The sequence below is a fragment of the Podarcis melisellensis genome (assembly GCF_964234715.1).
Source record: "Podarcis melisellensis genome assembly, chromosome: 2".
In the NCBI taxonomy this organism is placed as follows: domain Eukaryota; kingdom Metazoa; phylum Chordata; class Lepidosauria; order Squamata; family Lacertidae; genus Podarcis; species Podarcis melisellensis.
Genome location: NC_138529.1, coordinates 13,243,670 through 13,263,345, shown reverse-complemented (window position 1 = coordinate 13,263,345; position 19,676 = coordinate 13,243,670). Strand labels below are relative to the sequence as shown.

Genomic DNA, 19,676 nt, shown 5'->3' with positions numbered 1-19,676 from the left:
CTTGGTAGCCCTTGTGTCTGCTGTTGAACTGGTTGCAAAGTAGTGATATAGTATGGACTAGCACCAGTGTTGGGTACTCGGAATCCATATGAATAATTTGAATAATTTTACTATCTCCATTGATCTGAAGATATTCTACAACATCATTTAATCTTTCATAACATATTGGTTGCATGGGAAGCTACAGTGATTCATTTCCTACGTTCTATCTTAGCACACAAGCTGTTGCAATAGGCTTTCCAGCCCTGTTCGAAATACTTACCCATATATTTAAAGGTTTTCTTCAGAAACGTGTCCCAAAGCAAATCTTCCCCACCCCCACTTTCCTCTTTTAAGAATCTTTAAATATTTTGCATCACAGAATGCTCTTGCGTGTTAAAAAGAAAGAAAGAATATGAGCTTGTAATTAAAAGAAAAAGGTTTGTTTTCTTAAAAAGTGTCTCTGAGTCACTTTGGAAACAGATGGCCAGAACTACTTCTAAACAACCTAATTCGAAGATCAAGCCTCCAATGTACCTTGAGAGGAGGAGGAGGAGAAGTGTTTTTTTGGGATGGTAGATCATGATTCTTGTGACTGGTTAAAGAAGTGTCAAGATGTTTTAGTGCAGGATTCCCCAAACTTGGGTGTCCAGCTGTTTGTGGACTACAGCTCCCCTCATCCAGTGCCAGTGTGGTGTAGTGGTTAAGAGGGTAGTCTCGTAATCTGGGGAACCGGGTTCTCATCTTCGCTCCTCCACATGCAGCTGCTGGGTGACCTTGGGCCAGTCACACTTCTTTGAAATCTCTCAGCCCCACTCACCTCACAGAGTGTTTGTTGTGGGGGAGGAAGGGAAAGGAGAATGTTAGCCGCTTTGAGACTCCTTAAAGGGAGTGAAAGGCGGGATATCAAATCCAAACTCTTCTTCTTCATCATTGCTTGTTAGCAGGACCAGTGGTCAGGGATGATGGGAATTGTTGTCCAAAAAGAGCTGGACGCCCAAGTTTGGGGTCCCCTGCTTTAGTGCATGGGTAGCCAATGTGGTACCCTCCAGATGTTGCTAAACTACAACTCCCAATCATCTGGAGGGCACCACCTTACCTACCCTTGTTTTACAGCATTTGTCTGCTGGATAGTGCAAGCCATTAACAAATAAATAAGATTAAGTGTTTCTCAGTGAGAGATTTGACTGGGATTTTCAGTAGATATCATTGTTTGGCCTTGCAAAATGCTTTCTACAAAAGATACAGCATGTGGTGGTCTTAATGAGGCAGTCATTGCTTCACTGTTTTGTGGGAAGAGGAAAACTCTGGCTGGGTTCCAGAAGGAGATTAAAATGTGGAGCGTGAATTTGTCAGCATGCCTACTTTGGCTGAAGCAAAGTGCGGAAACTCCTTTGCTCTTCAGTCTCATGCAAGTGTGAGTATTGAAAGCAGGTGTTTTTGTTTCTTCCGGGGAATAGAATTAAAGTTAATCCATTTGTGACAGGTGCTGTAAAGAACCTTTCCCCCTCAATTGTAAGCATTTAAACAAAGCTTATCCGTGCCAAGTGTAGTGGTAAAGAGGCTGCTAATCACTTCCTAGAAGACATTAAGAGTCTCCAAAACAAACATCGCCTCTCTGTTAACAAGTTGACCGAGTAGAGGAGTAGATGAGGCAACCTGTAGAATCCAATCCCCATAGCCTTCCAGAAGAAAGTTTGCAATCGTGCCAGTCTAGTGCATTAAAAAAACAACTGTTTTGACTTTAAAGCCAGATTTTAAACACACACATATGAACACCACTCCCATTCGGCTCAATCCATGAATGCTTAGATAGATACAGTATATAATACTTTATTCGGCTATAAGCCCACAAGGTAAAACCAATCAATAAATAAAATAGCATTTTACATTCTAAAATATCAACTAAAATATTTCAACGCATAATCTCCTTCACATTACATACAATCTCTAGATGTACCGTATTGTGGCCTTGAAGATAAAGATGGTGCATAGAGTTTACTAGATTTTTAATAGTCATGCAGCATTCCATGAAGTCTTTTATATGAAAGAACTGAAATCAGGAATCTGGCAACCTGTAATGTTCTATAAGAGTCAATGTCCTGGAGAATGAATGCTTACGTTCTTTGCCTGTCCTCCTGCTGCTTCCCCTTCAGTCTCCCAGCACCCACAGCATTTGCTATGTATGCCCAGGGGTGTTTATTTTCCACCTAATTCATCAGTGCTCAGCCATCCAAATGTGCTGTGCACATGTTTGCAACAACTGCATGTTGAATAGGGGTGGTGCCTGAATTTGTGCAGGGGGCAGGGGCTATACCATTAAGGTTGTGTCTGAAAATGTCTTTCTTCCAAAACGGCACCCACTTAGGCGAGAGAGCCTGTGGCAAACATAATTCCCCCAGACCAAGCATAGCCAATGCGATGTTCCCCAGATGTTGTGGACTACAACTCGCATCAGCTGCAGGCAGCATGGCCAGTGAGTTGGGGTGTTTGCAATAGCTACTTAGGGTCCTTAGGTACTAACACCAACACTCTTTGTCCTTGCAGTTTTGGCATGGTTTGACTTTATATTTGCCCGATCCTTTCTAAAGAATAAAATCTGGACTAAATAGCTTCCACTCAAGACAGCCAAAGCAAGAGTATTCCCACTGGAAGCTCTGTTACCCGGTGAGAGTTTGCCTCTGGTTATTTATTTAATTTATAGAGGCCTGAAGGGGTGTGCTTATTTTCCATTAAGCTAAAGGAGCTGGGGTGGGAAGGGGGGTGTTACTTATTGCTTTATTTGGGTTTATTTTGAGGATAAGCATAAAAAATGCGTACACAGTTATATAACTCACAACTTAATTACCTCTCCAAATGAATGTTGGTACTCTAGCCACCTCATAGCCTTGAAACACACAGCTGGACACCACCTTGATCTTTTCGATCATTTTCAGGCATGCATAGAGTTGTGTAACTTTTGTATTGGAAAAACACTAGCGGCTAATTAACCCTCAGCCGTAAGTAGCTGCAGGCTGCATAGCAGAGCAACTTGCTTTGCATCACGCATGTATGCTGCTACAGCACATGACCTAGGTGCTTTTATTTTTCCTTGCCAGACCTCTCATTCCAAACCCCACCTTAACCGTAAAATGTTCCTTCTGCCCAGTGTCTGCAAAAACAACATCCCAGTCCTATGATGAATGCTTTCTTGTGAATTGCTACTCACTTTTTCTTTTTTAAGGTTGCTAGTGTCTTAGTAAAAAGCAACGTTATTGTTGGCTGCAAGTTCTTTTTCTACTGTGCTGCTGAGTTGTAGTTGCATTAAAAGGGTCTTTCAATGCTTGACTGTAGCTTTTAGTGCACAAATGGTGGAAGAAAAATCCTACACTGAATGTGAAAATGCAAATCTCACATGTACGAATTTGGTGCTAGTTTGGCAGAAACCTGCATCAAATGAGAATCTTTTCTTGAGCTTGTATTATTACATTACACACAGAGAGTCTTGTCTCAGTGAGCCATAGCTAAGAGGGCAAACTATTAAAGCAGGGCAGATTCATTGACCATTTAAACAGTGTATACATAAAGACCACATTGTAGACTAGCTGACTCCTGACGATATAGCTGCCCTGTAAATGTGACAGGCACGTTGTCCTAGCCTACACTGCCTAGTTTAAGCATGTTTCTTTTTAAGAAATGCCAAGCCCAAAGTCTCAACATGTGAGAGTGTTCATGAGACTTCTTAACTCACAGAAGGCTTGCCAGGTAAAAATAGGTGCTGTGAACTGATCCCAAGGCAAACTCTTCTTGTTGTTGAACTCTGAAACTCAACTTTACCTTTCATTTAATCTATGCATTCTGTTGAATACAGCAAACATAATAATAACTTGTAATTTTCTTATTTGTACCCCACCCATCTGGCTGGGTTGCCACAACCATTCTGTATTCTGCACCTCTTTCAGATTTTACTATCCCTCTCCTTCTCCAATCTTCCTGCTTTCAGAATTGAGGCCAAAAACAGTTTCCTTGTTCATTGTTAGATTTACTGAAAGTAATTAAGAGGTTTTTTATATCTGGGAATCTCAGTAATAGAATCATAAAGTTGAATGCAATATAGAGTAATAATAGGTTTTATTACTGTGGTTTTAGATTAGCTCTAGATACCAGCCTTGTTTCAGCTGCAATTATTGGATGGCCTTGAGTGAATTGCCTCAGCTTCAGATTCCTAAATCTGGGCTCTTATAAAAAAAAAATGAACAAACCAGTTTGCAGCCTGGATGTGCATTCTTACACCTTATCTAAGAGCTGCTGTATCATAATACCGATACATATTGCACAGATTTGCACATTTACTTTATTATTTCTTTTAGGTGTCTCTCCTACTTTCTATATATATAAATAGCTTGTTGACTCTATGGCATTTAGTTTAATGGGGTTGGAAGATTCAGTAACCACATGTTTTCTGGTTGTAAATATGCATCAGGGTGTGGCATTGATTTCCTAGGAAACTGCAGTTTGTGATCTTTTTCCTGTAGAAATATTTCTACATGCACGTGACTAGTATTGTGCAAGTTTCCCAGAAGTAATGCATGTGATTCAGAGAAAAGGGAATAATATGTCTCTGGTAAACAGCTTGCTGAGAGTTTGGTCACCCTCTTAGTTCCCTTTGAAATAAAATGCATGTGTGCCTGTGCTTTCTAAACAAGGAGCTGAGACTCTGATCTTTCACATACTTCCCTGTCTCTTAAATAGCTACTATTTTGAGTAATGCATGAGGCATGTTAATCACAAATCTGGCTGTATTATTATTTTTTATGGAGCAATAAACCATTACGTGAAATCAGACGAGATTGAAGAATAAGTGTTATGCAACATAGAGTGATATACTTTGCAGCTTATGCTAGCCATCGACATTTTCCAGCATAACTGTTAAATATATACAGTGGTACCTCGGGTTAAGTACTTAATTTGTTCCGGAGGTCCATACTTAACCTGAAACTGTTCTTAACCTGAAGCACCACTTTAGCTAATGGGGCCTCCTGCTACTGCCACGCCGCCGGGGCACAATTTCTGTTCTCATCCTGAAGCAAAGTTCTTAACCTGAAGCACTATTTCTGGGTTAGCGGAGTCTGTAACCTGAAGCGCATGTAACCCGAGCTACCACTGTATATATCTGAGACATATTGTCTGGGCTTACCCTGTTTTTGTAGTGGGAGGGGTGGAGGAAGGAAAAGAACCACCCTCATGTAACCTAATGGCTCAGAATCCTCTTCCTTCCCCAGTTCTCAGATTTTAAAGGTTTGGCCTCAGTTGTTGCTATCAGAACATAACCACAACTTAATCAAAAATGTATCAGCAACAGTTTTGAAATTGATCAGAAGTAGGCATTCCTGGAATGGGCATGATGTGTATACCCAGCTCAACTGTGTTTCTTTGGTTGCTGGAATCCTAGCAGCATTGAGACCATTGTTATAGCAAGTTATGTGTGCTGGCCTCTTGCAAACCATAACAGGTTCTGCTCCAGCTGCAACCACAGGATGGATCCCACCCTGACATTCTCCCTCAACAACTCATACCTGCACGCTAGCGAAGAAGATAAGAAGACTCTGAAGAGCCCTGCAATTCTAGTGTACACACACAGAGTGGCTTGAGCTGCAAAACTCAGTTTGGTGTCCTTTCATGCCTGCACATGATGCATTGCAGGCTGACCCTTGTAACACTTCTAGCGTGCACAGGGCTTCCTAATCTCTGTCTCATTAATCCTCGCATCTGTGTTATAGGTCATTTTTTCCAGTTTCCAAGCACAGAAACTTGATTGCTCAAGGCTACCAATAGCTGAGGAGAGATATGAGCTCCAATTTCCCAGGTTCTAAGTCCAACTTTCTTTCCAGTGTGGACATCTGCCACGCTGTCATTTTGTCTCAGAGCATCTTTTTGAAATAATTTAAGTCCACCATTTTCTAATTAAGGGTTGCCAACACGGCACCAGTATCTCCTATTCTTCCCATGAAAAATCAGTAAATATCTTTTCTACAGTGTGCGAGAGAAGCTGTTCGCTCTTCCTTCTCAGTACCTATTTGCACTGACTTGGCCTCTCCTACATTGAATATGCCCACATTTCATTGGATGCCAATGTTGTGAACAGAAGAAAGGTTCTAAGAATTTCTTTGTGTGAACAAGCACTGGAGCGGCTAGTGTAGGCACTTTTCACATTGAGATGGAGGACACGGCTGCACCATTTTGTAGTCCTCTCTCTTTCTTTGCTCTTGTAAATGTGGCGGCCATTTTGTGGCTTCCCCCTCGCTCCAAGCAACATCTGTTTTGTGACTGCTACCTATGGCACTTCCTCATAATTCCAAATGTGTTCACTGGTCCAAAAAGGTTGCCATGTCCCAACCGCAGAGGCATTCTTTAACAATCCAAGTGATACAAAATGAGTATCCAAAATAATCCTGGATTAAGGTGTGCTGTGGCTACAGAGATACCATGTAATTCCTCAGAACATGTATGCAATCATTGAAACAACCAGAGCTAATTAACCCATCTGATTTGAACAGCAGACAAGACACACCTGCCCACTTTATGTACAAAATAATGTGTGGTGTGGTCACTCTGCATGCAAGTCCATTTTCTTGCAAACCTTCAAATCTTACTCCACAGAACATGCACAGGGTATTTCCCATCTTGTATTTAAAAAGCAGCATATTGTGAAATTCTGCTGAAATTTGTGTATTTTTGCACACTAAAGCACTTCACGTTCCTGCAGCTTCTTCTCCATAACAGTCACACCAGTCTGCTTGGAGTTAACTTTGATTCTACTGAATTGTTTGGTCACCACTTCTTGTCTCTCTTCGCTGAAAATATGCCCAATAGCCTATTAATTATTTGACTGTTTAATATTTGATTGTTGTTAGCCGCCCTGAGCCCGGCTTCGGCTGGGGAGGGCGGGATATAAATAAAATTTATTTTTATTATTATTATTAATGTCACACAACTCGTGTGAACATCTGTAGCAGCCCCTCTTTACTCAACAGTAGTTGCCTTCCCACCAGCACTAATTTACATGCACGGTAACTGCAAGGCCTACACAGGCTGCAAAACTTTGTTTTTTCTGATAGCGTTCTGACACAAGAGGCCACGGGGTCCTCTGAAATGACCTCTTCCTATCCTGAAATGCTCAAAATGTTGGTATTGGTAGCCCTAATGCCACAATACTCAGCGATGGAAATATATCCACAAGCATTCAGTTGCTTGATATTCAAGGAGTTGCGCTGCACTGTTCCACTAGTTATTTACAGCTGTATACATGGAAAATGCATTGCCCATTTTGGAGTGTGCATCATTGTACAAGGGAAAGAAATGCTGTTGGCTTTCTGCTTCCTTGACATCTGTGAGATGCATATGAACATAAGAAGAGCTTGCTGGATCATTCCAGCGGCCCATATAGCTCAGTTTCCTGTTCTCACAGTGGCTATCAGATGCAGTCATGGGTATGAGTCTTGACTGGGCCATGCGTACTTAAGAGATAGGTTTCTGTGAGCAGCAAGCATCTTGCTTAGATGTGTAGCACGCAAATGTTGCTCCTGCTTGGCAAATGAGTTGTGAACATTTCATGAAGTTTTAAGGTTCACCAATTGTCATTGGTTTTCTTGTCTGTTCAGTTATTTGTTCTCTTCTCGGACGTTAGTGTCACCGTGCTAATCACTCCGAGTCTTTATAAAAGACTGCCCTGGAGTTACTTAACTCTTCAGCTGGTCCTAGCAGATGGATTCTGAGTGTTAAATGTGTTTGGCATCTCTCCATCTGTTGACAGTTATTCTGACAGATGAAGAGGTTCAGAGGAAAAGAGAGATGATAATGAAGAGGAAGGAAGAGGAAGCCCTGAAAGAGAGCCTAAAGCCCAAATTGTTGGAGGAGCAACAGCGGACCATCGATATCCTCCTGGAAGCCCACCGCAAGACCTATGATTCCACATACTCTGATTTCAACCAATTTCGGGTAAGCTTCAGGCCCCACTTTCCTTCTAACTTCATTACGGCTGTGACTAGTAGGACATCTGCTGGTGGAATAAGTAAACTGAAGCAGTAGTTCTGAATCAGCGAAACCTTTGCTCCCTTCTCACTTGGAAGAAAGTAACATGCAGCCTGCAAACTGAAGCCAGTTAGGTAGACCCATAATCTACCTGCTGTGAGTGAGCTACAGCCATAGCTTGGGTAAAATGTGCTTCAGGTTGAGCGTTTTCATGTTATGCTCTGCGGCGACCCGAAAGTAACGGAGCGTGTTACTTCCAGGTTTTGCCGCTCACGCATGCACAGACACTCAAAATGACCCGCGCACACACAGTCGCGGGTTGCATTCGCTTCAGGATGCAAACGGGGCTCCGGAACAGATCCCGTTCGCATCCAGAGGTACCACTGTATATGATATTTCCTTACCTTTGCCTTTGGAACTGGCAGGTGGTGCTGTGGTCTAAACCACTGAGCCTTGGGCTTGCCGATCAGAAGGTTGGCGGTTCGAATCCCTGCAACGGGGTGAGCTCCGATTGCTTGGTCCCAGCTCTTTCCCACCTAGCAGTTCGAAAGCACATCAAAGTGCAAGTAGATAAATAGGTACCACTCCAGCGGGAAAGTAAATGGCGTTTCCGTACGCTTCTCTGGTTCGCCAGAAGCAGCTTAGTCTTGCTGGCCACATGACCCAGAAGCTGTCTGCGGACAAACGCCGGCTCCCTCGGCCAGTAAAGCGAGATGAGCGCCGCAACCCCAGAGTCAGGGTCCCTTTACCTTTACCTTTAAGAGAAGCTTTTGAAACGTTGGCATTCATAATTTTTTTTGGTGCCTTGTCAAATGCCATAATTAACATGGTGCGCTGAATCAATATGATCTGGTTGCGGGTGAGGTGCTTTCAAATCTCATAGCCTCTGAGCCTGCTGCTTGTTTTTGAAGGCCTAATTGTGAAGCCACTTATTCCATTGGACGGTGTGGATACCAGAATGCCAGGCTTCTGGTGGGCGGGTGTACCATTTAGCCACCTGTTGGCACATCTTCCTAAGCTGCACTCACGTCCTTAAACAGCTGTTTTCCTCAGTTCTGAGGAAGAAAGAGCAGGGAGGAGAAAGCACTTGTGGCTGAGGCAGCCACAACTCCTTCCTGTTTGGTAAGAACTAGTGAAACAGCTGGGAACTAGAGCTCAGCTTTGGGGTTTGAGTGACGCACGTAAGAGCTAGGGAGAAGGGCTGGGGCAGAGAGAGAAGTGGGGGAAAGAGAACCAGCTCTGTCTGACTCATGGTTTTGACAACTTGGAGCTGGTAACACTTGTTGTTTTGTACTACTTCCCAATAGACTTCCACCTCTCCTCTCTCTGCCAGCTAAGCAAAACAAATGTCTCCACCATGGGATTATCGCTTCCAAGTACCCTTCAGCTCCTGGCCCCACCCTGAAAATGACACAAATGTGATAATTAAATATCTTACACGATGTGAGTTGGCATTTGCTGATGCCTTTTCAATGTTCACATACATAAGATGCTAAATACATCAAATCATATTTGCTGTGGCTTTCTTTTTTCTTTTTTTAAATAATTTTTATTAACAGGCCAATCACATCACATTATCCAAATCACATTAGTTCCAAATTATACAGCCAAATTTTAAATTTTGTTGGGGGTACCCATACATCAAGCTCCGCACGAGCCCAAAACTCCGAACGAGTCCAAACATCACTTATATTATTGCTTTAATTAGACAGTTCTATCCAGTTCAATCCAGATAGTCCTATATTACTTTCTTTCTCTTCTTGTTGTTATCGTATATTCCTTTCTTTGCGATCTCTGATAATTTTCATAAGCAGATTGAAAACAGGCATCCTCTGTGTGGGTTTTGTACTCTCCAAAGATCATATCGCTCAGGGACAGCCTCTGTTCAACGCTTCCATAAAAATAAATTAATCTTCGGTCTGTCCTTTACTTTTCTCAGGCTTGCCAAATAAATCAAATAAACCAGGAGGCTCTGTCAGGTCAAGATTGCGTTCCAACATTCCTTCTCTTTCGAATGATCCTGATTCTCCTCCCCTGTCCTTCTTTCTCTGGCAAACCTGTCCTGGCGAGACGCCATTTTTTAACTGCGTCATAAAAAAATTTCTCTTTCTCTTTTTCCTCCACCCCCCCCTTCATTCCAAACATACAGTCTCCTAGTGGTGATTTATCAGAAGATTTACCGTATTTTTTGCTCTATAAGACTCACTTTTTCTCTCCTAAAAAGTAAGGGGAAATGTGTGTGCGTCTTATGGAGCGAATGCAGGCTGTGCAGCTATCCCAGAAGCCAGAACAGCAAGAGGGATTGCTGCTTTCACTGCACAGCAATCCCTCTTGCTGTTCTGGCTCCTGAGATTCAGAATTATTTTTTTCTTGTTTTCCTCCTCCAAAAACTAGGTGCGTCTTGTGGTAGAGCGAAAAATACGGCACTTATCCATCCGTCACTCCCGCATATTTGCTGTGGCTTTCTGGCTCATAACATGCGCTCTCTCTCTCTCTCTCTCTCTCTCTCTGTTTGTGTGTGTGTGTGTGTGCGCGCGCGCTTTCTAAGTCTGCCTTTCTACATTACCGTAGAAATTAGCCACGTTGGGGCAAAATCATGGTACATCAGAAACATTTTTACCTAGGGGGAACCGTTAAGTTTAAGGAAATGGGTTGACAGGGTAAATGAATTAGGCAAAATTTAAAAGAAGTCAAACATAGTGGGTGGGAGTTTATATAAACGTATTCTGTATCAATCTGGCCCCAATTCCCATTTAGTTCATTAGTGGAAAAGCTCTAAGGATATTTTAGAGATGTAAAACCAGTGCTTATTTTCTGGGGGGATGCAGGGACCCCTAAACATTTTGTGAATCTAAGTTTGGCCTCATTGAGGGGCAGTATTTCAATATGAGTAGGAAAATGAGAGTACCCCTAAACATACATATATATATATATATATATATATATATATATATATATATATATTATAAAAGCACTGTGTAAAACCATTCTTTTTTCCTTAGCAAGGGGCCCTTGTCAGTGCACAAATTTACCAGCAAATAGAACTAACCTGTTGGGGTCAGGTCAGACAGAGATGTTATTTGAAAAGAGCAATTGACAAATAGTTGGAATGGTACCCTTTTTTGTTTCAGCCTCCTGTGAGACTTGATTCAGGCAGAAGAAGCACAAGCAGATCTTCCTCTCTTATGTCACAAGGTTTCTCTTCTTCAGAAGACTCTTCAGACACTTTCAGCTCTTCCCCAGGTAATGTGAAGATTGCCAAATGACCTCCAGGCCCACAGCAAACAAATCCAGGAATGTTATCTCCAGCTATGGATTTGTTTTCTCATCTGCCAGATTCAGTTTCCCCTTGTCTTGTAGATCAGAGCTCCTTGGGTTGCACAGCCCACCCCCTCTCATCTTGTGGCTCAGTTGCTGAACTTGAATCCTCCTTCACAGAAACCTTTAATACATTTGTTAGAGCTGGCTTTTTAAAGCCTTAACTTTTGATTTAAAAAACAAAAAAAGCCCTACGTCTGAAATTAAAATTTTAATCTGTGTGCTTTCCCCTCTGTCTTGCAGAGCCCAGGATGTTATCGAATGTGGAACTCAGTGATGACAGCGATGAAAGTGCAACCATGTCCATGGACTTCTCACACCTCTCTATGCTGCCTCATGTGGCCGACCTTGTTAGCTACAGCATCCAAAAAGTGATTGGATTTGCAAAAATGATTCCAGGGTTCAAGTAAGGATGCTTGCTTTGATTTATTCAGAATGGTTCTATGCGTTTTCCTTCCCTTGAATGTATTTGTGTGTGTGTTTAATACATTCGTTTTAAAAATTGTACCACACCACACCGCTTCCAGAAGGAGACTTCTGGGTTGGTTGCAACAAAAATAAAAAATTGAAAACTAAACAGTGTCAATAAAAACATACAGGAAATCATTTCCCCAGGAGAACGGTATTTTTCAACTCAATAAGTTTAGGAACTTAGAATACATTTTCCCAGCTGCCTTCTATCTGGACATAATTTGAGTAAATCCTTCAATATGGCTGTGAGCCAGAACATCAATGTCATTAATGCTTCTGCTTCTCGCTCTCCTCGTCCATTTAGCCTGCAGTAAGGTTGCTTATTAAGAAATCTCGTTGTAAATTGAGCATTAATGGAGCTGTTACATGATCACTCTGACACATGGCTCAGTTGAATGAGGATTTCCTCAGCTTCTATCTGCCCGCACATTGCAGGGTGTGCATCAGTTATGACTTGACATGATTGAACTTAAGCTGTTCCTATCTACTGGACAGCACTGCACTCCCACAATGAAGAGCAATGGCCATGTCAAGCTGGGAAATTTAACTGGGCTCATAGTTGGAGTTTATGAGTTGTGCATGGATTACTCCGCACTTGATGGCTCTTAACCCAATATGTGGGCTATTTACATTGAAAAGTGTTGTACAAGAATTGGGGGATACAATTCACATATGCTACAGTCAATGTGTTATGGGCACAAATGGGTGAACCAACCCATAGTATAAATAAAATTATTATTATAGTGTGTTGCACATGGTTCTTCAGAGGAGACTGGAGGCTGACATTCAGAGGGTTGAGTAAATGAGATCAGTGAAATGATGAAGTGCACAATTGTTCACTGAGGGAGCTCCTTTGAGTATCACACAGCAAACTGTAGTGCTGGAAGGAAGCAAATAATCAGTTCTAACCCCTGTATAATGGAGTGTTATGATGCTGGATGCTTTGAGGTTTCAGATATATATTTTCTCTTCCCTAAATGTAGAGATCTAACAGCGGAGGACCAGATTGCTCTACTGAAATCCAGCGTCATTGAAGTAATTATGCTCCGTTCAAATCAGTCATTTTCACTGGACGATATGTCCTGGACCTGTGGCAGCAATGACTTCAAATACAAAATCAGCGATGTCACTCAAGGTACAGTAGTTTCAGGTGTGAATGTTATAAGATTCCAGTTGAGCCCAAGGCTGCTCTGGAGCAGCCACCGAAATGAGCTTGTCTCAAGTTGATTTGCTTACAATTAATATTAGGTATCATTATCCCTAGAAGATACAACTCAAGGCCTACAGAAGGCCAAAGTAATGCAAAAGTTAGGATAAGTACAATCCGTGAGGTAGTGGTCCAATGATTTGCTTAATTTATTGATTAAAATATTTATATATTGCTTTTTGGGTTGTGCAAAATGGTTTTCAAAATATAATTTTGGAAATAATGGATGTTAGGTGATGAATCCAAGAACGAGGGAGAGTTGTGTATCTCACTTAGTCTATTGATATTTTGGAACCAATTCATGCGATTGCCTTTTCAGGTTTTTCCCCAACTGTGAAGACACCATTGAGTCATTACAGTTAGACAACTGGGTAGAGAGGCGGGCCATTTCATTGCTTCATAATGGACTCACTTCCAGCTTTTAGCACGCCACTACAAACACTAGCAAAAAACAGTGTTGTGTGATGTGTTCAATAAAAAGCTGGGTGCATGTTTCAGCATTCAGACAAGCACTTTGCCATCTCTGTTCTCCACCCGCAGAAAGTCAAAAGTAACTTCTCCAACATGGAGAAGGTGGGAAGTTCAAAAAGCAATCATATAAATTGGTCCTTATAAGTAAAGGGTGAATCGTCAGTTTGGGTATTCTGTTCACATCAACAACTGAAGTGCCGGCAGCCCATCATATCCATCATATTTATAATTCTCAAATCCCTAGTTATTTGAAGATGCCGTGGCACTTGCAAAATGGAGCCAAAGTTACAGAATTGGAGGTGTCAGAATGTATCATTGCTAGCCAACCCTGAAATGGCCAGGAGATAATTTAGTGAAATCATGCCTAAGTGACTTGCAGGCTGGCTATGCTTCATTTTGATGGAGGGAGTGTACAAACACCAGCTCTCGCATCAGAAGGGAAAGCTCTTCACCCTTCATAGTTTCTGAACGTGTGAGTAAAAATGGTAACAAGGCATCTGAAAATATATATTCTTTGTACAGCCTTGGCACTCATTTTGTACCCGAACAGATGTGGAAGTTTTCAGGACTGGAGCATTTCCTGTTCTGAAAGGAGGATAGTATTATCATGCCAACTGAGCACGAGCGAGCTCGTCTCTTTTGTGAGGTCTCCAGGCAGGATTGGCTGAGCAGTCCACGTTTGAATTTATCTTTAATTTTGCTTCTTGCTCTGTTTCACGTTAGCTGATAAATCTATCAAGAATCTAGAGCCTGCCTCTCAAAAGGGTTTTTATGTTTCTGTTTCAGCTGGGCATAGCCTGGACTTGCTTGAGCCCCTTGTTAAATTTCAGATCAACCTGAAAAAGCTGAACCTGCATGAAGAAGAACATGTTCTCCTCATGGCCATCTGCATCCTTTCTCCTGGTAAGAGAAACTTCTGCCTTTTCCGACTGTGTTTTAATTGTAGATTAAAACCAGCGCCAACCACGGGGGGCATCTACAAGCCAGCCACTTCTGGGATATAATTTCTATATAGGAAATAACATGCACAGTGGTGTATGCTGTCCTATGTGAAAAGAATGCAAGAATCTACTTTGCCACAATTACATTTTGAGTGATGGGTGTACATGGAAGGAAAAATATAAGCCATAATATTGCATTTGTTCTGGGGTTTTTTACTATCCCTTCCACAGAGCAGAACAAGTGTTTCCTTAAAGGTAAATATAAAGGGACCCCTGACCGTTAGGTCCAGTCGCAGACTCTGGGGTTGCAGCGCTCATCTCGCTTTATTGGCCGAGGGAGCCGGCATACAGCTTCCGGGTCATGTGGCCAGCATGACTAAGCCGCTTCTGGCGAACCAGAGCAGCGCACAGAAACGCCATTTACATTCCCGCCCGAGCGGTACCTATTATCCTTACCCTTTGGCAAATACTGAGAAGCTGTAGCCTCCTTCACTGATCATGCTAGAGTCTTTGCTACTCTTTTATTATGATTATTCAGGATCCTAATCATTTGTTGACACTTAGGGAGGGGAGAGGAATTCTCTCCATTTTGCATTCATAGGCAAATCTACCCAATTTGCACTTTCCCATACAACACACAAACTGAAACATAGCCATCCTTCAAAATCCGTGTGACTCCACAAATTTTGCAATAAAATTATCCAGCCAAGTAACATGTGCAGGAATGCAAATAAATACAAATACAAATACCTTTATTGGCATTACGAATTAAAACATTTCAAAACACTAGGATAAATTTAAAAGGGACAGGGGTGAGGTTGTCGAGGATCACAAGGTACTCAATTGTTCTGCTTCACCCTGTCTATTCCCTAGAGGGATGATTCATTAAGCACCTTTTCAGGTAAGATGGAGGTTAAAAAGGAAGCCACTGGGGCAGTAACATCCTTGTCCCTATCCACTAGGAGGAACCTCATTTGGCTTTCACTTCTAGCTGTGGGTCGCAAGAATGCATATACTAGGGTAAAGTGTGCATGTGTCAGTGAAAATAACATATAAAAATGCATTATACTAGGGAAACTTGTTTTGCAGAAATGTTTACATTACGTAAAAATTGCAAAAGAAGTATATTAGGAGAAATTTGTAGCAAATTTCTGATGAATTTCCACAATGACTTCTTGTAAAAATAAAAATGCAAACTGATGTGGAAATGAGGAGAACTGAATTTAACTACTTCTGATTTTCTACTAGTTTGTTTCCTTAGCGCATAAAGCTGAGGAAATGGAGTCTGCTGAAGTAGGGCCTCATTTTGAGCGGCTGCTTTTTCCTGAACATCCAAGGGGGAATCAGCCATTTGCCTGACAGCACAGGGAGGTCCTTCAACAGCATCAGCACCTAGCCTCCCGCTCTCCCTTATTTTTAAAAATGTTGCTAGAATGTTGGGATTGCAACGAATGAGCAGCAGAACCCCTGGAGTTTTCCTTGCCAGAAGCACAAGGCAAGAAAAAGTCCGGCAAGTGGTGCAAGGGGTCTCTTTTGTTGCCTACACAACAGGGGTGGGGAGCCTCCAGAGGCGAAATTCAGTTATCGAGGCCTCTCTATCTGCCCTGTCCCTGCTCCGCATCTTCTCTGAGTATTTTTGCCTGGGCTGGAATGTTTCCTTGAACCAGGGATGGTGCCACTTGCTTGCTTGGATGGAGAGAGTCACTTCTGACTTTTGCATGGCTGGAATGTAAACTGCTGTACAAAAGTAAGAGTCTCATCCATTGCTCCACCCACTTTTTTGCTGTTTGCCAATGTCATGGGTTCCTCAGAAGAAAAATGGCAGCTGGGAAAGGTTCCCCACCTGCTATAAAAGCTGCAAAAGGAAGGAGATGGGTGCTTTCTTCAATAACTTAAGAACAAGCAGCAGGGGCAGTAAGAAAGTAACATGAGCCTCAGCTCTGATAATTGCATAGAACACAACCTAAGCTATATTCAGTGATCTGAACTGTTGCTCTTCAAGGCCTGATGCTCATTTTTCCCCCATGCAAAAGAGACCTGGGCTGATATCTTCCGCTGCTTTATTTTAGCAGAAATGAAACATGGTATTTCACGATCCTCAGATCTTAATACTCCATTTCACACCTCTGCTTTTGGCACATGGCATGAAACGTCTTAGAGGATGTGTGAGTGTAACTGCAAATTCAGCAACGTTTTGTAGATTTTTAAGAGCCGAGTTGGTAGCTCTGAGAGTAGTTGTGGAGATGCCCATAATAGGAAACTAGCATCAGACAGCATGGGCTGATTCTTGGGAACTAGTATTCAGAAGACAAAAGAGGGGGAAAAACAAACTTAACCACAAGTAGAGGGAACAGAAGACTCTTGTTGTTCTTGTCTTTTTGCCTACCCTGGTCACTGGAGGTGTGTTTATGTTTTCTGTTCCTAGACCGCCCTGGCGTTCAGGACACTGCTCTGGTGGAGTCCATCCAAGATCATCTTTCAGCTATCCTGCAGACATACATTCTCTGCCGACACCCTCCTCCAGGCAACCGCTTGCTCTATCCCAAGATGATCCAAAAACTTGCAGACCTCCGGAGCCTGAACGAGGAGCATTCCAAGCAATATCGCTGCCTCTCCTTTCTTCCGGAGCACAGCATGCAGCTCACTCCGCTGGTCCTCGAAGTCTTTGGCAATGAGATCTCCTGACTCCGTGACTGGGAATGAAGCGTGTTGAAGTAAAAGGAGAAGTCAGCCAAGCTTCCCACTGGTGGCAAACTGAGAGCTTTGGCCCAAGTTGAAGTTTTGTATATTCTGTCGGCAAGAGTTTTGATTTTTTTTTTCCTTTCCACACTACCAGAGGGACTGCATTGTTTGTATATCTTCAGCCTCATATTTTGCATTGCTGCTGAGCAGCAATTCGCAAGCTAGCCCCTTCTCTCCTGCCTATCAAAACTAAAGAGCTTTCTCACTTGTTGCTTTGCCATGATGAAACCGCTTGTTGCTTTCTTCAATGTTGAGCTTTTCAAGCCAGCAACTGAGACGTCTGTGCTGTGTCTTAAATGGAAGGTGAATGGTTGAATAACAACTGGTGGAATTTAAGATTTGTGATGGATTGGACATGGGATATTCTTTCTTTTAACACGTTGAGAGCTTTTGGTTCAGAATGACTGTAACATGCAGGGAAGAGTAACTGTTATTCTTGGTGCAAAATGTCAACTCCCCTCACCTCTCATAATTCTCTGCCAAACCTCAGAGCTCTTCAGTACTAGAAAAAGTATTTATTAACCTAAGAATAAACAGGAAAAACACAGGCTGTGTACACATTACCAGCTTAAAATGCAGCTAGGTTGCTCTTTTCCTTAATTTGGATCAAAGGTGATTTGGGGGGAAATGCATCAAAATGCAGGAGAGATGGAAGAGAGATACGGGTTAAGATAATATCGTATGTACACCTCTTCCGAAACCAGTGGTGGGAGTGCAATGGCTGCAGAGTAAAATTGGGGGGGGGGGTGTACACAGCCATGTTTACAGGAATAAATAACCTGTGTCATCTTTCTGACTTTTTTTAGTGTGTATAAATGTGCCTGGCACATTGTTGTCACTAAATAAATTTGTAATGGGAGGAAAATTATATTTGGCCTGTGACCTGGTGTAGACACTCTGGGAGTTGACTTCCTAATAGCCAAGCCCCTGCCTGGAGCGCAGCCTTGTTTCAAGCACGGCCAGCTGCCAAGAGGAATACAGAACTGGCTTCTCATCTAGCCAGCAGGCTTGAGTTTGTTCAGGATCACATTGGGTTACTTTGGCGTGGCAAAGGGAAAGCCCCGTTTATCAAGGTAAGCCACATGCAAAGTAGCACCTAAAATATTCCAGCCATCATATTGAGAAGTACTCTGCAGAGGTGATTTTCAGATGTCTCCATGCTGGAGCCATAATCAGCCCTTAGTAACACTCAGGGAGGCTGACATTTTGTGAGTTTGACAACTTCTGGACTACTGTATACGACCTCTGGAAAAACAAAGCACATGTGAACTGTGTGCTGGAAAGGGAAGTAATTCATTGCCAATATTAAAATAATTTCTTTGCAGAGAATGTGCTTGGGATATTTAGTTGTAGCTTACAGAATCCAACGTAAGATTGGAGGATACATAGCTAATAATTGCACAAAACAGAAATGTAAAATTAACTGTCAACAACAGAGAGAGAGCAAAGATGATTATAGATGTTCTCTCCTAGGCGCTTGATAGATAGTGGCCTATTCATCAAATACGTACAAGCGTACTACTCTCTTCAAACACATAGTGTACATTCACCAATGTGTTATTGTATTTGTGTGGGTTTTATTATTCCTGCAATAGCTGCAATTTGCACACTGTATACACAGCTACAGATTGTCACTTAAAATGTCTGGTGAGATGACGAGAAATCAGTTCCGTGAATAAAGGAAGGTCACATTGAACCCCTTAGTTTAACAAATCCTTTGGGGTTGTGCTGGTAGGGTTTTGCATATGGGAATAAAGGAAGGGAGCTTCCTTTTTTTTTATTGAAATCTCCCTCTTGCTCACTAGGTGTCAGTAGGGTAATAGGGTAGGGTAGAAAGTAATTATGGTGCAAAGTGCCTTGAGTCTGCTCCAGAGCAATGAATCGGTTCCTCCCAAAGTTATGGCTAGATTCTTTTACTCTAAAATTAGTCTTAATTACTAGGATTTGGTAGGATTCATCAAAGTCTTTAACTTCCTTCTCTGCTCGTTGGAGAGTTGGCACAAGGGCAGCCCACCCACATGGAGTAAGTCTGTGGTGTGTCCCCCCCCCCCCACCTCCCAGCAGTACAGCTATTTCCCTTTTCACAGACCTCTGCAGCCTGGCAGTGGGGACGAAAACAAAGTACCCATTTGCTTCATGTATCTTTAGATAGATAGGCTTGTAATCCAAGCCTTCCAAACTCATTTTCGAAGCCCACTTGAGTTGCAGGGGCAAATATCAGCCGCTTTATTCAGTTCCTTCAGAAAGGCTTGTCAAACGTTTTAAACAAAACAGATATTTTAGGGTTTTTTGGATACCGTAGTGGCATTTGCAACCTGACTTTGCATGTAAGCATACAGCCACTTACATGGTTAGCAGTGTTTCGGCCTCATGCTGTTGCCATGAGTGCCATAAGGTTTGAAAGGGAGATGTGCATCAGCGCACACACGGTGGGCATGCGCCAGGGAGTTGTGGCAATTCCCTGGCATGCGCTGCTGTGCTGAAAGATGCCCAGCTGCTTATCCAGGAGAACATGATTGAGTGGATGCACTTTGCAA

General features: G+C 42.4%; 1 protein-coding gene across 3 annotated transcripts in view; it reads left to right on the top strand.

Annotated features, from left to right (window-relative positions):
- VDR (vitamin D receptor) overlaps positions 1-18,007 on the top strand; it is a 79,450-nt gene extending 61,443 nt beyond the window's left edge. For all 3 annotated transcript variants that reach the window (XM_081898826.1, XM_081898827.1, XM_081898828.1), the window contains 6 exons: positions 7,772-7,956; positions 11,121-11,232; positions 11,551-11,713; positions 12,762-12,913; positions 14,243-14,359; positions 16,823-18,007. In XM_081898826.1, coding sequence (XP_081754952.1) covers positions 7,772-7,956; positions 11,121-11,232; positions 11,551-11,713; positions 12,762-12,913; positions 14,243-14,359; positions 16,823-17,082 — 989 coding nt within the window. In that variant the 3' untranslated portion in view covers positions 17,083-18,007. The remainder of the gene's footprint in view (positions 1-7,771; positions 7,957-11,120; positions 11,233-11,550; positions 11,714-12,761; positions 12,914-14,242; positions 14,360-16,822) is intronic.
- The last annotated feature ends 1,669 nt before the right edge of the window (positions 18,008-19,676 follow it).